Source organism: Lygodium microphyllum, chromosome 11, assembly GCF_053477565.2.
Source record: "Lygodium microphyllum isolate KBCC chromosome 11, Lygodium_microphyllum_v1.1.10, whole genome shotgun sequence".
Classification (NCBI taxonomy): domain Eukaryota; kingdom Viridiplantae; phylum Streptophyta; class Polypodiopsida; order Schizaeales; family Lygodiaceae; genus Lygodium; species Lygodium microphyllum.
Genome location: NC_141145.1, coordinates 21,719,510 through 21,735,416, shown reverse-complemented (window position 1 = coordinate 21,735,416; position 15,907 = coordinate 21,719,510). Strand labels below are relative to the sequence as shown.

The following is a 15,907-nucleotide window of genomic DNA, read 5'->3' as shown; positions in this document are numbered from 1 at the left end:
CAATAATGCCTTCTTTTAATCAATACATCACTTGTATTCTTAGAGGACCATTACTGTGACATTCCTGTAAACTTGACACATTCTGTTTTCATGTAGAGCAATGTGCCTCATCAAGGGAATCCTACAACAGTAGGATTCTTTTGTCATTATCAAGTGGCATGTCTCCCTTAGACATCCTCTCCAAGGCATTTTTATCTTACTTTTGTCTTTAGATTCCTCCTTTTCACCCTTTATTGATCATTCATAAACTTTTCTTTCCACAAGTCTAGAATATTCTCAAAACATCTACCATTGGTATACAAATCAAAGAACTTGCCACAACAATTCAAACTCGTTTTTTTACATTTTACCATCAATTTTGGGGACCTCTCAATTCATTAGCATGACAAAACCAGATACTACACTCCTAATTAAAGACTTAAAAGTTAACCACTTAGTACTGCAATCATACATTTGATGCATGGATAATAGCATACACCTTTTAAGATGTTGAGCAAGTTTGGCATGCCTTATATACCTTTTACCTCTGATACAAGAGGTCCACTGGAAATTGTTTGGGCATGCTAAGGCTTATTTTGTTATATTATGATACAACTGTGCTGCTTTAGAGCAAAAAAGTCACGAAGTTCGTTTTAATTGTACCAGTTTGTAATGGTATCCTCTGAAAGTGTCCACCTCTTCTTGACACTTCAATGGAAAGAATCCTGTCATTAGTTATTATATGTGCACTTTTTTGTTTATTTTCAGACTCTGAAGTTTGTTTATTTGATATCTCTTACTGAAATATTTTTATTTTAATTAAAAAAATCACCCATATTTTTTCTACCCCAAAAGATCAATGTTTTGAATTGTGGAGTTATTAGCTTTTTGTTGTCACTATGGCATTTTGTAGGAGTTTTTACAGAGCTTATCCAAGAAATGCAAGTTAAGGGAGTTCAGGTGCAACTAAGACATTTCTTGTCACTTACACTCTATTGAAGTGTATCATCTAGTTGCTTCATAAAGAAATTGAAAATTTTTGCCTTTTGTTTTATGATAGAATAAAACTTGAGATTGGCCTTGAATTGTAGGCGTACTTGCTGTATATTAAATACACCTGCCAGGTTAAAGATTTTATAGGTGGATCATGAGAAATTTATAGCAAGAGAGTCGATGCAATGAATGTTGATCTTTTTTCCCTCCTAGAGAAGCTAGATAGTTGGTCTTTTCTTACTTTTAATGCTTTAGTAGTTGGCTGATGAGACCACCTCGGTTAATTTAACATGTTTGAGACTCAAGAGGAACACTGCCTTCATAATAGATTGTCTTGGTACTTTTGGCAATTTAGGGCAAGCCTATTTTTCAGCCATGTATGTTTTATAAAAAATGCCTCTTCATTCTACAAATTAAGTGTCAATTACAATACTTTATTTGCTACTTGATTTGGACTTGGGCCACTTTGACGGCCCTGAGGGAACTGCATAAGTTGAGTTTCAGTTTGTAACTCCCTAAGACTTGACATTTACACCAATTTGACACTAAATTTAAGTCAAGCCCTCATTTTCCCAATCTAGTGCCATTTGGGAAGAGTCTCAAATAGTGTTATTTTGAAAAAAATGCTATCCTAGTGGGGAAGTTATTTTGGAGTTTCCCCAAACTGACATTTATTCACCCGGCTTAACCATCATTGTGACTTGGGGGAGATTTCGAATTGAGGCCATTCCCAAGTTTTTGTGCGTGGAATACGAGTTTCTGTTACTTGTGTTGAGTCGAGACTTTAGATCATTCTTGGTAGCATTTGTTACACAATGCATGTTGAGCCAAAGGCACCAACAGTCGGGACTTTGGAGGACTTCTATTGTTTTAGAAGCTACAACTCACTTCGGCAACAATCTCTCACCTTGTGTGTCAACATTCCGCTCTAACTAACTAAGTATTCTTCTCTCCAAACCAAGAAAGCAAGATCACAAGACTAGCTTTAAGATGTAGTGAACTCACCAACTTGCCTTCTCGTGTTGTAGTCCAAAAGCTTGAAGTTTTGAAGATGGTTCCATCATGACCCAAGAAACATGATTCAATGACGTCTCTCCTTCGCATCCACCTCCAAGCACACCAACAAGTCGAGAAGCTAGTAGAGAAGAATAAGAAGAGAAAGAAGATGACGAAGAGCTTCACTTCCCTCACTCACTCTCTATCATTCACTTTCAACAATGGGAGCAAGATGATAGAATAGAAAGCTTCAATAGTTGCATGGATAGAGCTTTCGTATCATGGATACACTAGAAGGGTCAATACAACTGAGACCTCCTACTCTTATATAGACACAAATTAGGGTTAGGGCTAGGTCACCTCTCTAGGATGAAGCACTGTTTTAGGGTTAGGGTTTGTGCCCTACTGCGTTTTAGGGTTTCCACCACTGTGAATTAGGATTTGTGCCTTCTTTTGGGCGTCCTATCCCCTTTATGGAATTTAGGTCAGTCAATCCTCATTGCATGCTTGTACCTTAGTCTAAACAATCCAATTACAAATACATGTGCGAAACCCATGCAACACTTGCAGGTGTGATAAATACAATGTGGGAGATAAATACGATGTACATAGGAGTGAGCTTGGCTCTTACAAAATAATACATTCATGATAATCTAATGTCCATGAAGTACAAAAAATAGTGTAAGTGCCTAAAAGAAATAATCATTGAAGTGCTTAAAAAATAATAATCCACTATTAAATAAGTCTAGCACTTGTGCTTTGACTTTCTTTGAGTTTAGCCTTTACAAAATACTATTAACATTATTCCACTCTAAGATAAGTGCTAGTTCCATGGTACTAATGTCAATGGTAGATGTGGAATGCTAGGAACAGTCTTGATGAAGTAGTCTTGATGGAGAGAAATAAAGACTGCTGATGAAGAATTGTGGTTGATGAGAGTGATATGCTTACTAATGTGAAGAATTGGTACTAAAGAAGATGATGATCATACAGATGCTGTAGAGGACGTCCAAAAAGATGTGGTAACTGATGGAAGATGATATCTACATGAAGAAGCATTGATGGCACAGTAGAAGAAGAGAAATGAGGCATGGAAGGATGAAGATGTAGAGGCCACCGATATTGATGGGTCTGCAGTCCTTCAAATGATCATCAATGAAAGTCCTATAAGGCAAGTTGTGCTCTCCCTAAGGGATGTGTCTACTTACGTGTATGGTGAATTGTGTACGTGTAGGTGGAATTGGGAGATGGGTTGATCTTCAAGCAAGGCTGAAGTGTTGTCCCATACTTGAGCATCCGAAATCGTGAATAGGTTATGATGCAAATATTATGTGAGTGGATGTGCATACATAGTTTAATACGTAGTTAGGAGACGACTCCAAGGATTCATTAGACGACTCCAAGGATTCTTTGCTTAATGAAGCCTGATAAAGGAATCTTACATTGGAGACAATGAAAAAAAGTGTCGTTGTTGTTGAGGGAATGAAGTTATCGGAAAGACATCGTTGGGGAGATGGACAAAAGATGGAGTCCAACCCAATATGCTCTTAAAGCACATAGGTCTCCGTGGAATCATTACAAAGGGGAGTGGATGAAGCTGGTCCCTTTTTATGTGAAGTAACTTTTCCTTCTTGCTTTGAAGTCGAGTGAGTAGCACTAGGATAAATGAAGTGGAATGGATAAAGTGCAAATGACTTAGGGAGATAGGTCTAACCAAGGCGAGCTGAGACTCCTTAGGTATGTCCTGACCTTGATGTGCCTTGGGTAAATGTGGGGGAAAATGAGAAAGGGGCTAGGGGATTAGAGATGAAGCCAACCACTGGATGCATTCAACTTGAGGACCCCTAGGTGCCGTATAGTGCACGTATAATTTTCCTTTCCTTTTTTTCTCACTTGTCTTTTTTTTTCCCTTCCTGCATTTCTCTTTTTGTATCTACACACACACACAAAAAAAAACTCCTTTTGGAATAATATAATATCAAATAAGTGGGCTGGTAGCCTTACAAAATCAAAGTGGAAGTATGAGAGATTGAAAGGCTGACTGAGAATAGTAGACTTGGCTCAAAGAATGGAGTTGTGCACCAGAGTGTACACATGGAAATGGAAGACTGAGCTTGGGCTAGCAGCCTTACAAAATCAAAGTGGAAGTATGAGAGATTGAAAGGCTGATTGAGAATAGTAGACTTGGCTCAAACAATGGAGTTGTGCACCAGAGTATACACATGGAAATGGGAGATTGAGCCTTGAACCTTGAAAGCACCTTGTCTTATTGGTGATACAGTGTTGGTGAAGAAAAACTAGTACTAGGTGATGAAGATTTGGTAGTATTGATGAAGTAAGCATGAATTTCCCTCAAGAAGTAGATGACCATTGTATGTTGTAGTCAAGGGATGTAATGGATGATGAAATTGGGATGTCGGTATTGATGGTGCTTAGATGTCTTTGTCTTTGTGAGTCTCTCAGATGATCTAGTTGTCATGATGTTGCCATATCTTGGAATCTTTGTCACCGATTATAAGCCTGCATTCACTTGGTGAAATCTTGAGAATACCATGTACTAGATGCAAAGTCGATAGATATAAAGAATTACAAAAAACATTTTTTTGCATTTCACCATTGTGTCGTGAGCAAAAGCTGTGATCTCATATCTTAATCTTGTCCCCATAGAAGATATAGCATTGTTTCAAAAGTCAGAGGGTCTTTGGCTCTTGTGAATGTAACAAAAGAAAAATATATACAATGGGAAAAAAGGTTAGTTATATACAAGGGTCAGTATTTTGCAGTTTTTGGGATCCACCAGTCAGAGAAATTTGGATTGTACTCAGCAAAAATATCCAAGACAATTGGTTTTCTAGCTAGTCCACAAATGTAAGTAATCAGATCATCAAGCAAGAATGGTCCTGCAAAAAGCGACTGGCAATGTGTAACTCCTCTTCAGTTAGAATCTTATCAAGCAATGGGTGGTATTTCAACTTTTGTGGCAAGTCCAAATGCCGAGCCAAGATGATAGAACGCAAGGAAGTAGTCTCATAGTAGATTGGATCATATTGAAGCATATTGACTATACGACATTGCTTACCCATTGTCATAAGACAACTGCTATTGTAAGCAATCTCAAGCCGATGAGAAAACCATTTCTACAAGAATGGACTTGAGGAATTGCAATTTTGCTAAAGTTCATCAACTTCTCTTTCTCTTTCTCTTGGGGACCTTGGGCTGAGCACGTAGCAACGGTTTGGGAACCCATCACGGCTTTGTGCTAGCTCTCCAGCAATGCTTCCAATTATATATGCCCTAGGTTTTCTATTTCTTTTGGATGCATTTCTATTTCGATCAACTTGAGAAGCTGTGGTAGTATTCGCAACAACTTTGGTCTTTTCTTTGATTTCAGGAGGATTCCTACTAAGTGGCTCTATCTGGGCGGCTTGTGCCTTAGAGGAATTCCTTTAGAACTCTTTAGCCTTCTACCCTATGTGTGTGGTTTGACTCTAAGATAGGTTACTTACCCCTCTCTGAAGAAGAGACAAGGTTCCCTTTGTTGAAAGCAACGATAATTTGGATAGTTGGTAGGTTCAACTGTATGCAATGTGCCACATAGTCTATATTGCACTTAGTTCCATGCTTAAAAGGTCTTCCAAGTAGGACTTCCTTGCCCATATCTTCTCGGTTTGAAAGCACATAGAAAAAAATGGGTAGGCTTTCAGTCTCTATAGTCTGAAGAATCTTGCATCATTGTAGGAGGGAATAAGATGATTCTTCATAAGATTTGATGATTGCATTTGCCGGGACTAATTCAGATTGACCAATCACAATCCATACATCATAAGCCATGATGTTGTAATCAAAACCTTTGTTAATGAGAGCGTCAATGATGAGCTCTTGCTTAGCAATTAGTTTGATCCTAAGATATGCAGTAGGTATTAGCTCTTCATATTTCGGGTCAATGTTGGTGGCTTTGACCTTTTGGATGTTAGGCTCTATAGACCGTGTGAGGGTACTACTGGATGCCTTGCATGTTACACAGTTATGATACATATAAGTGATGCCATACTCAATGTATCTAAGGTCAATCTTTGTGAATGTGTCTATCTCCATCCGGTCTGCTAGTTGTGGCCTAGCTCTTGAGTTTTTAGCTTAATCATAATGTCAATGGATAGATGGATGGGAAGGTTTCTCTTTACTGTTGACTTCGAAGATTTTAGGACTTGTAGACCTATGGCCTAGTCCTCTATGAGGCACATCAACTGGGTCTTAGGTTTTGAAAAGCTAGATGATCCTCTTCTTGCAAATTAAAGTTCTTATGTGGTTTTTGTTGAGCTAAAAATGCATTAGCTTCACTTAAACGGTCCCAAAACATGCTTAATTAAGGAAAAACTCTTGTTTATTTAAAAAGAAATGCGTTTCTAGAGAGTGTCTGTATCCCATAAGCACAAATCCATTTGGGAGACCCAAACTTTCTATAAATAGGTATGCTGCCCTCCATTCAGCCCTAATCTTGTTTTTGCAAATTTTAGGTATATCAGCTTGCTGCCCACATCTTGGACACGGAGGACATCGCGGTCCTAGTTGGCCATTGTTGTCTACAATAGTTTGGTGCCTATTTCCAGCCTACCACATACTGTTTGGAGCTGATTTCAGCATGTTGACTGTTGCTGTTGGTTTTTCCTGCGTTTTTAGTCTTTTTCTCTTCTGCACCATTGTATGCATCAGATCCAATCTTTCTTGGTTGCGTTTGCTAGTGTTCAACATCTGAAGATTGCCTTGTTGCGATTTGGGATCTGTTCAGAGTACGACACACTCTAGCTCATTACCTCTGCCTTGATCCTTGAGATATAGGAATTTGAGGTATAGCATTCATTCACTACGTAGTGTTTTGCTACATGAGCATTGTATATTCAATAGTCATATCATTTCATTCATTCTCTGTGTTCATTGTCTTTGAGTTACCGTAACCCTAATTGTGTTTTTCTATTAGTCTGTGCTTTGTTGTATGGCGTTATTTGTGTTTTTGTATTAAGGGTATTTCTTCTCAGTTTCTTGTATGTATTTTTGTTTTTATGAATCTCTGGAATGATGTAAATTCAGCTTGGTACTATCGATAACTTAGTCAATAACTTCTCTCTCACTGGGTCCTTCTTGTAGTGATTGGACTTTAGCTCTTGGTGGTAGCCTGGATGATTTTTCCCCTCAACTTGTTGTGTGTGATTCCTAGGTGTGGTGTCATGAGGATATATATTTTTGAAACCTCACTTAACATGTGGATTAATTTTTAATCACATAGTTAAGTAAACGTTGCACATGTGAGATGTAACTGGGGTTAGACTAAAATTTACGAGCACGCATCTCGAGAAAATCACGGGATGTCAAAGGCAAAAGTTGCTATAAGTTATGCCGCACAGGTACGTGGTGGTATCTAGTGCCAGTTGTTGGCCTAGGTCATTCATTTGGTCATAAATGTTAGTTGGTGACACTAGAGAAGTGGCATTTAATGGTAGCTAATGCCAATCTGATGGTCAAAGATGGCGCAGAGACACTCGGGAATGGAAGTTGCCTAGCCAATTTAATTATTGGCCAGTCTGATTATTTTTCAAGGCACCGAAATATTTATTACATTAATTTTCAGTATTTAAAGACTGAAAATTAATATTTTATTATGGATAATGTTGGAAAAACCATTTGGGAAGGTTGTCACTTGTCAAAAATGCCCTTGCAAGATTGAAAAACGTCTTTAGAGACTAGAGAGAGGTATTTTTAGTGGATTCAGCCTGCAAAAGAGAGGGAGGAGATGTTGCTGGTCTGATTTGCAGCCATTGGAGGACCTTCTGAGGCAACCAGGGGCAGGAGAAGACCAATCAACAGCAGGTGTGATAGCATCTACAAATTGTTGAGACAGGGCAGCAGTAGTAAATGACTGATTTTCTTCAGTTTTTCACGAAGAAACTCTGAATTTTCTCTCTCTACAGCTTTCTCTCTCATCTCCCAACCATTTCACAGTGTTGCTCCGAAGATCTCAGCATTTGGACCCTTGGAGGCTGAGAAATTGTAGATTTCTTTGCTGTAAGCCTTAATTTACAGCATAAATTAGGGTTTAGTAGCAGCCTCGAGAAGCGTGCAAGAAATTGGAAGCTCCAAGACTTGGATTTTTCAGGGCTGAAGGTGAATTTCAGCTAAATTCAGGTGGACGACTAGCGAACCATTGAATTTGGGGCATTTCCATCGTCCATGAAGTGGGTGAAGGCCAATCAAGTGCCGGAATTAAGGGGCAAAATAGATTGAAGTCTTATTGGTCACTTTGGACAGTAAGGGGAGTTTGGATTGCGAAGGGATCGGAAGAATCCCATTGTAAATCAACTTCTTTTTCAATAAAACTAAAGAAACACCGAAAGGGGCACCAATTTTGGGGCCAATTGGGTGTGCATTGTCCAAGATCAGTAGGTAAATTTGTATTTTCAGATTTTGCATTTATTGTTTGTTGCTGTAATTAAGTTGTAATCAGGGATTTACCACTGTGTCCGAGGAGGAAGGCTGGTTACGTGGTTCCGCTGCCGGGATACCATCAAATCCTTTGAATTGGTGGGCCCCTGGTACTTGATTGCAACTTGGGACTATTGCATTATTGCTGAAATTGTTCTCAGCAGTGAATTACAGCAAGCATGTCTTCACATGGTGATACGGGATCAAGTGGAGAGGATGCATCACTCCTTGGTCAATCACGTGGTGAAGGGGGAAATGCAATGATTGATGTTGGGCATGGTTCCCAGCATGGATAGCATACTGAAAATGTGGGAAATGACCCAAATGTTGGCACTTCAATGCATAAAGAGGCTAATGACCAGCAGGGGCTGAAGAATTTGATGATAGCTTCAAGGATCGAATGTGTACAGTAGCAAATCTTTTTGCTGAATTGGCAAAGGATCCCCAGTTTACTCGATTCTTGAATTCCCCAAAGAAGGACAACAAAGGCAAAGAGAAGAAGACACCTTCTACAGCTTCGGGACAGCTACAAGTACCGAAGGAAATGCCTAAGTTTTCTTTAGAAGAGCCCAAAATGCCTGATGAGCACAAACAGTTGGTATCCCTGGGGTAACAAATGCAAATGCATGGTCAACTTGGTAGTGCCAATCCATGGGAACATGGGCCGCAAGGCAATTATGCATATGCAAGCATGGGATAGCAAGGATACTTTGGTGGTGGTACCATTTTTTTCATGCTATGGTTGAATAGGCACTGCATATGGGAATGTATGGCACAAATCCCTATGGTATGCAACAGCCAATGGAGAAGATTAACAATGCGGCATATGGGTTGAAATTACCTCCACATTGGCGGATACGCAATGCTTTTCATGTCAGTTTGTCGAGGCCTTTTCATGGTGATGTGCCAGAGGATATGTCTGCTGAAATTCAGCCAGAGGTTGAAGAGCTCGATGAAATACTAGTACTAGAGCAGATTTTGTCACAAAAAGAGAGGAAGATCAGGGGTAAGGGTTTCACAAGGTACTTGGTGAAGTTTTAGAATTATTCACCAATGGATACCAAATGGATGGAGGAGGATGACTTGGCAATGTTGGGGGTAAAGGTGCCTCCGCCCAGCCGCCCATGTATTGCTACACTAACAGTACCCGCCATTGCACATTGCAGGTGGCGGGCGCCCGTCACTGTCACTTTATTCTTTATTCTTTTAGTGATAGTTTGAATAAAGGAAGGCCCCGTTACACATTGTGACTGTAGGAGTTTCCATTTTGTGTCTCTTTCTTGCTTGCTCTTGCTCTCCCGCCATAGCTCTTCCAAGCAAGCTTCGATCCTTCTCACCTTTCAACTGGTATTAGAGCAATGGTTGCTTGAGCATTCCGACTTGGTTCATGGCGTCTTTAACTTCCTATCGAATCCCTATACTCAATGGGTCTCCTTCCCGGCAGCCATAGCCGACTCTCTCGAGCTCCCGTCACTCCCCGGCTTCCCGAGCACCTTCCCGGCCCCTTTGGCACTCTCAGGGCATTCCAACAAAGGTATTCATTCATCTTCTTTAGGGTTTCATGCTGGTGACAGGTCTACAGGTTTGAGAAGAAGAAGGGGGCAGCACCATCGTATCTTGCTGGCTCCATATCTTGACATAGGCCTTTGTGGGGCACACAAGGCTTGATGTGAGCCTTCCCTGGCAACCATTGAAGCCTTCTACCACCCTGATTCAGCACCAAGATGTGATCAGCAGGTCCATACAATCAGCGTCAGGTTGCGCCTGTTTCATGCAGGCCTGGACTGCATATTCAGCAGCTATACAGCTTGGTTTTGGTCATTACCTTCTTCATTTGGCACTTATTCAAGCTTGGCACTCATGTTTGGTGATCATTGATGCTTACTGCTTGGTTTGTGGCATTGGATTGAGCTCATTCTTGCTGGAATGTACAACAGACCTGCTGTTCAAGACTGGAACAAGCTTTTACAGGTTCATTGGAGCTCACTTACACATGATTTGATGCCCATTTGCCTACATATGCTTGGTGGATGTCATGCTATTGTTTTGCCATGATTTTGGCCTGATCTTTGGGCTGAAAAATCACAGTTTTCAGCAATGAATCACTGCTGTACACAGCCAGGCTGAAGCTCATTTGCTTATGCTTGGATATGTCTATTGGATTCGGGCTATGTCTTGGATGTATACATTGATGTAGTGACTCTCATGGATCGACATAGAGCTTGGATTTGCTCTTGGATCATTGGTTGAGCTCGAGCTTGCTTCGCATAGCATTTGGATCTCCATCTTTAATGTACTTATGGCATGTACTTTGCTTATGTTTGACCAGTCTTGACATACTTAGCCTATGCTACTACCACATGCCCGTTACATTGTCTGGAGTTGGATGCTACTGAGCCTTGCTTTGGCTTGGCATTTGATTTCCTCTGATGCTTACTTTGGCTATTTCTTGGCTTGCCAGAGTTACATTTTGGATGTACTTGATGCCTATGTATGCTATGTATGGAGGCCTACATGCTTAGTATGTCTGATTGATGCTTGATCTTGGACACTTGTCACTGGTGCACTCTTACATGCTTTGTTCGAGCTTTCTTGCTTGACATTTACAGCTTTTGTGCCATTGGGAGCGTCTTGATACGCTTGACAGACATAGAGTAGGTGGATTTATACTACTTGAACATTCGGATACTTGAGACTGGGATTTTTACTTGGATGTTATATGGTTGATATGTTGTGGTTCTCAGAGATGTATTTGGGCTAATTTGGGCTTTGCACTCCTTGAGCATACACCTATTTGTGTCAGGTCTTGCTAGTGTTGTGTACACTTTGCACTTGCACAGGGGGTGTGCCAACTTACTAATAGATTCATTTGACATGCTTGGGTGTTTGCTTGATGTCCGTATGATTGTCACATGCTGATTTATGCCCGCTTGATGTTGGTTATGCTTTGACAATCAGTGGTTGATCTGGTGCATTTATTTTGCCTACAGTTTGCTCTCATTGTACCTGGCTGTAATTTATTACAGCAAGCAGTTATGCATGGACTGTGATTTATTTTTCATGCTGATTCATCTTGATTTTATGTATCTTTTATGGTACTTGGTGGGCAGCATCATTAGCTATTAGTTCGTGGTCATTTTGCCTTGGTTTTTGGTGGTATTTTGGCTGTTTACAGCAGAAAACAACAAGCAGTTTTGAACTGTCTGTATTGTTTTGGACTTTAGTCTGGCATGTTTTTCCATTGACAGTGCTATCTTCAACATCACTAAGCTTGATGGTACGAATTATGCCTATTGGAAGAGCCAAGTTTGGCAGGTATTGGTGCAGAAATTGCAGATAAAGCCACTAAGGTTGAGTGGAGAGCAGCCTGAAACTATGATTGATGACGAATGGATGGAGCTTGATGAGTTATGAAAAAGTTCACCCTCATCTTGTCTCTCACTGAACAGGTGCATTACAATGTGGTTGAGGAAGCGCAGAGTGCTCGGCAGCTTTGGAATAAGATTAAGAACCTCTATGACAAGAAAAGTCGAGCAAGTCAGATGTATTGACTAAAGCAGCTTATGGACCTATGCATGAAGAAGAATGTGACGATGTCTGCTCATTTGAGCCAGTTCCATGCTATTCTCAAGAACTTGACTTCATAGGGGATTACTTTCAATGATGAGGTTACTCCATTGTTTTTTCTTGGGTCTCTGAGTGAGTCATGGGATGTATTCCTCACTGCCTTATGTGCTTGTGATATTACTTTGAACTTGCCTGATGTAAAAAGTGCTCTTTTGTAGGAAGAGATCAACCATAATAACTTGGATGCCTCTGGTGTGTCACACGTTTTGATTGTTACAGGCAGAGATGGTAATGGAAAGAATGACCGTGGGAATGGCCGTGGCAGAGACTCGTAGAAGTCTAGGTCTAAATCGCGTGGCAAGTCATGCAGTAAGTCTCGTGGGAGAAATGTTAATGTGACATGTCACCATTGCGGCAAAAAGGGTCATATATGCCCACAATGTCATGAGTTGCACAACGAGAAGTGTAAAGAGAAGGGAAAATACAAAGTACAAGAAAAGTCCTCTAATCGTAGCATTGTGCCTGCGAAATCCAGTGTGAAAATTGAGGAGATAAATATCATGCAGACCAAAGACTCCGATGGGGAGTATATACTTGCAGCTAGTTTTTGTGATGCTACGCAATTGACTGAGGTTCACTCTATGTATGCGCAGTGCTGGCTTTTGGATTCGGGTGCTTTATTTCATGTTACACCATGCTGTGAGTGGTTTCACTCTTACCGCATTGTCTCTGGTTTAGTTCGCTTGGGTAATGGCAGGTCACTTGCTATTATTGGCATTGGGGATGTATGGCTGCAGTTCTCTAATGGTAGTACTTTTCTATTACAGGATGCACGTCATGTACCTGCACTTATACGCAGTCTTATGTCTGCAAGGCAGCTTGATGATGCTAGGTTTCATGTATCATTTGGGGATTCTGCTTGGAAAATCACGCGTGGCAGACTTGTGCTTGCTAGAGGTGCCAAGGCTGACAGCTTCTATCCTCTTGTAGCTGATTGATCCTCTGTTGACCATGCTTTGTATGTGGGTTCCATCCAATATGTATCTCTTTGGCATATGCCCGTTTGAGCCATGTCTTTGACATAGTTGTTAGGTATGAAAGATATGATACGGTACAATACGATAAAATATGGTACTAATTGGTATCTTATGAGTTTGTAAGGTAAGGTACGATATTAGTACAAAAAAAAAGATGATTTTTTAAATAACAAAAACCATAAATCATTAAATGATAGATCATAGAATATATGTTTAAAGTGGAAATGGCCATTTCATTATAGAATAAGATGAATACATGAGGGTGACCATTGCGGTCGCATGGGCTACGCAAAACATGCGATACAACTATAGTCTAGTATATCTGATACAAAAAAAAAGAGAGACCTATGTCATATGAATAATGAATCTATGATGAGGTATTACTATCATCATCATCATCATCATCATTAGAACCATTTGAGTGCTCATCAAGAGAGTCTGAAGATGACTCCTTGGCATCCGATGATGGGACATACTCATACTCATACTCATCCTCATTAATGAGGTTACCATCATCATCAAATGGTGGCTCCCTAGGTGATAGCTGTGTAGGCAAGGGGGAATGTCATCATGAGGCACAGGATGTGAGCTACTAGAGCCTTGCCTTACATATGTTTGCAAGCCACTCGAACCACCCCTCCTCGATGATGGAGGGTGTCAAATGACTATGCCTTTGCTGCGACCTACTCGAACTCCTCGCCCACGAGCACGGTGAGTGCGAGTGTCATGAGTATCTGCTGCTATAAGCTCTCTATAGAGCTCTGCAAAAATCGTCTCCTCCTCCTCGTCCACCTCCTTATGTATACTTGAAAGAGTATTGCCCGTCAACTTGAATGTATCAACATTTACCTACACAATGCAGTGATGCACGTAAGATTAATCATTGTAAATGCTAAAGTCTAAATTGTAAAGTATAAAGTTTAAACTTCAAAGTTCAAAGTTTAAAAGTTAAAACAACAAATTTTAAATGTTATGGTTAAGTGTTTAAACTTTACCTGCTTCAGACTACCCATGCTCATCATAGCCCTCATCATGCGTAAGTTAGTGCGGCAATAGACTAGCCGCTCTAATTGTCGTGTGCTAAGCCGATTGCGAATCTTTATGTGAATGAGAGAATAGGCACTCCAGTTTCTCTCACATGCATCCGAAGAGCAATCCTGGGCAAGGACCCTCATGACTAAGGGTTGAAGGATCTCTAGTGCGTATCCAAAGTTTTGCCACCAAAATAAAGGCTTCACAAGTGACTCTCTCCTCCAACAAGTGGGAGAAGCAAAAGCCACATGCCCTCTTTGATCTACATAGCATCCTAGCTCCTCTAGCACTGCATTGTGGTCATCAACAAGGACCACACGAGTCAAATAAGCAAGCTGGTTTGAACGGAACTCTCTATCATTTATGACCGCTGGTGACTTGTAGGCCGGATATACCAATGCGGCAAAATCGTGGATGGGCTTATGCATCCATGCCCATCTCCTCTCTGCTATCTCTAAAACACGTGCACGTTGGGTCTTTGTGATCACTGTACAAGCATATGCCTCCGCTAATGCCGCTCTAAAAAAGTGAATGAGAAGGCCCATGGTGGATCCCTCGCAATCACTCATACGTAACACCCTATAAAAGGGAGTCACGACAATGACAACGGCACGGATTTTTTGCCAAAACTGCTCATTAAGGCACAAGCGCTGCATGGCTTTGGCCTTCTTTGTCTCATGCTCATCTCACTCATTTCATAGAGTGGACACCACTGTCTGGTGCAAGGCGGACCGCATCTCATAAAGGCGCTCTAGCAATAACCACATGTAAGCAAAGTGAGTTGAAGAAGGCTTCTTCAACTCCAGTGTGCTCTGCTCACGATACATCGCAAGTATCTTTACCTTTACTGTGAAGAATGTGACAATTGATGTAGCTTTGCAGACCATCCTCTTCACCCACTTGAGCTTCCCAATGTCCTCCATGAGCAAGTCCAAACAATGACTTGTACATGGAGTCCACACAATCGTAGGGAACTCGGCCTCAAGCAAATGGCCCATGCGCCGACAATTCGATGCATTGTCGGTAACAACTTGCACCACATTTGAGGGACCCACCTACAACCACGGTCCACAATTCACAAATTACAAGTTATGTATAAATTAAATTTCAATTATGAATCATGATATTATCATAATGAAAGAAAGTGAAACAAATTTAAAACGCAAATGGCAATGTATACCTCAATGATAGCTTGTTGAATGTGGTGGTAGATGAATGTGGCCGTCGTTTTTCTCTTCCTCTTGCCGGTATCTATGGCTCGCAAAAAGTAAGTGCCGAGTGGACATGAGACGAGTATGTTGATGATGCCCCGTTTATTACAATCACTCCATTCGTCAGTGAGAATGGAGCAACCATATTTTATCCATGCGGTTCAAATAGGATCAAGGGCTCTATCAATCCTCTCCTTCTCTTGATCAATATTTCTCGTCCTCATGTTGTTGTATGTGATACTAGTCCATCCTTCACAGGGATCGACATTGGCAATGGCTTTTACCATCTTCTTCCATTACTCTTGCTTTAGGACATTGAATGCAAGATTGCACTCAATCACCGTGCGTGCAATTTCAATGTATGCAAGTCATTACCTTTCTCTAAGAAAGGCAACCGATCCACGCACATGGCTGGGAGCTTGAGAGAGAGAGAGGATTGTCTCTCTGGCGCCGCATGAGTCTCCTCTCTTTGTCTTTTACCGGAGCCGGCTGTGGATGTAGAGCCCCCACCAGGAATGGTAGAGGTCTCTCCCGCATCGGTTGAAGATATGCCCACATTGAATGCTTCCTCGTTAGTAGGCATAGGAGGTGCCAATAAGCCACTTCCTTCTCTTCTTG

General features: G+C 40.9%; 2 protein-coding genes across 2 annotated transcripts in view; one reads left to right on the top strand and one right to left on the bottom strand.

Moving 5' to 3' along the window:
- Positions 1-15,907, top strand: part of LOC148028610 (ubiquitin carboxyl-terminal hydrolase 2-like) — a 79,861-nt gene that overhangs the window by 24,988 nt on the left and 38,966 nt on the right. Inside the window, exon 2 of the mRNA XM_087688885.1 lies at positions 893-939. Within this exon, the coding sequence (XP_087545011.1) occupies positions 893-939 (47 nt within the window). The remainder of the gene's footprint in view (positions 1-892; positions 940-15,907) is intronic.
- Positions 13,988-15,076, bottom strand: LOC148028611 (uncharacterized). Its single transcript, XM_087688738.1, has one exon. It carries the CDS (start codon positions 14,732-14,734, stop codon positions 13,988-13,990), a length of 747 nt encoding a protein of 248 aa, XP_087544864.1. The 5' UTR covers positions 14,735-15,076.

Bases quoted from the DNA above. Each gene is read 5' to 3' on its own strand.
- LOC148028611 (XM_087688738.1), bottom strand. From the start codon at position 14,734: ATGCAGCGCTTGTGCCTTAATGAGCAGTTTTGGCAAAAAATCCGTGCC.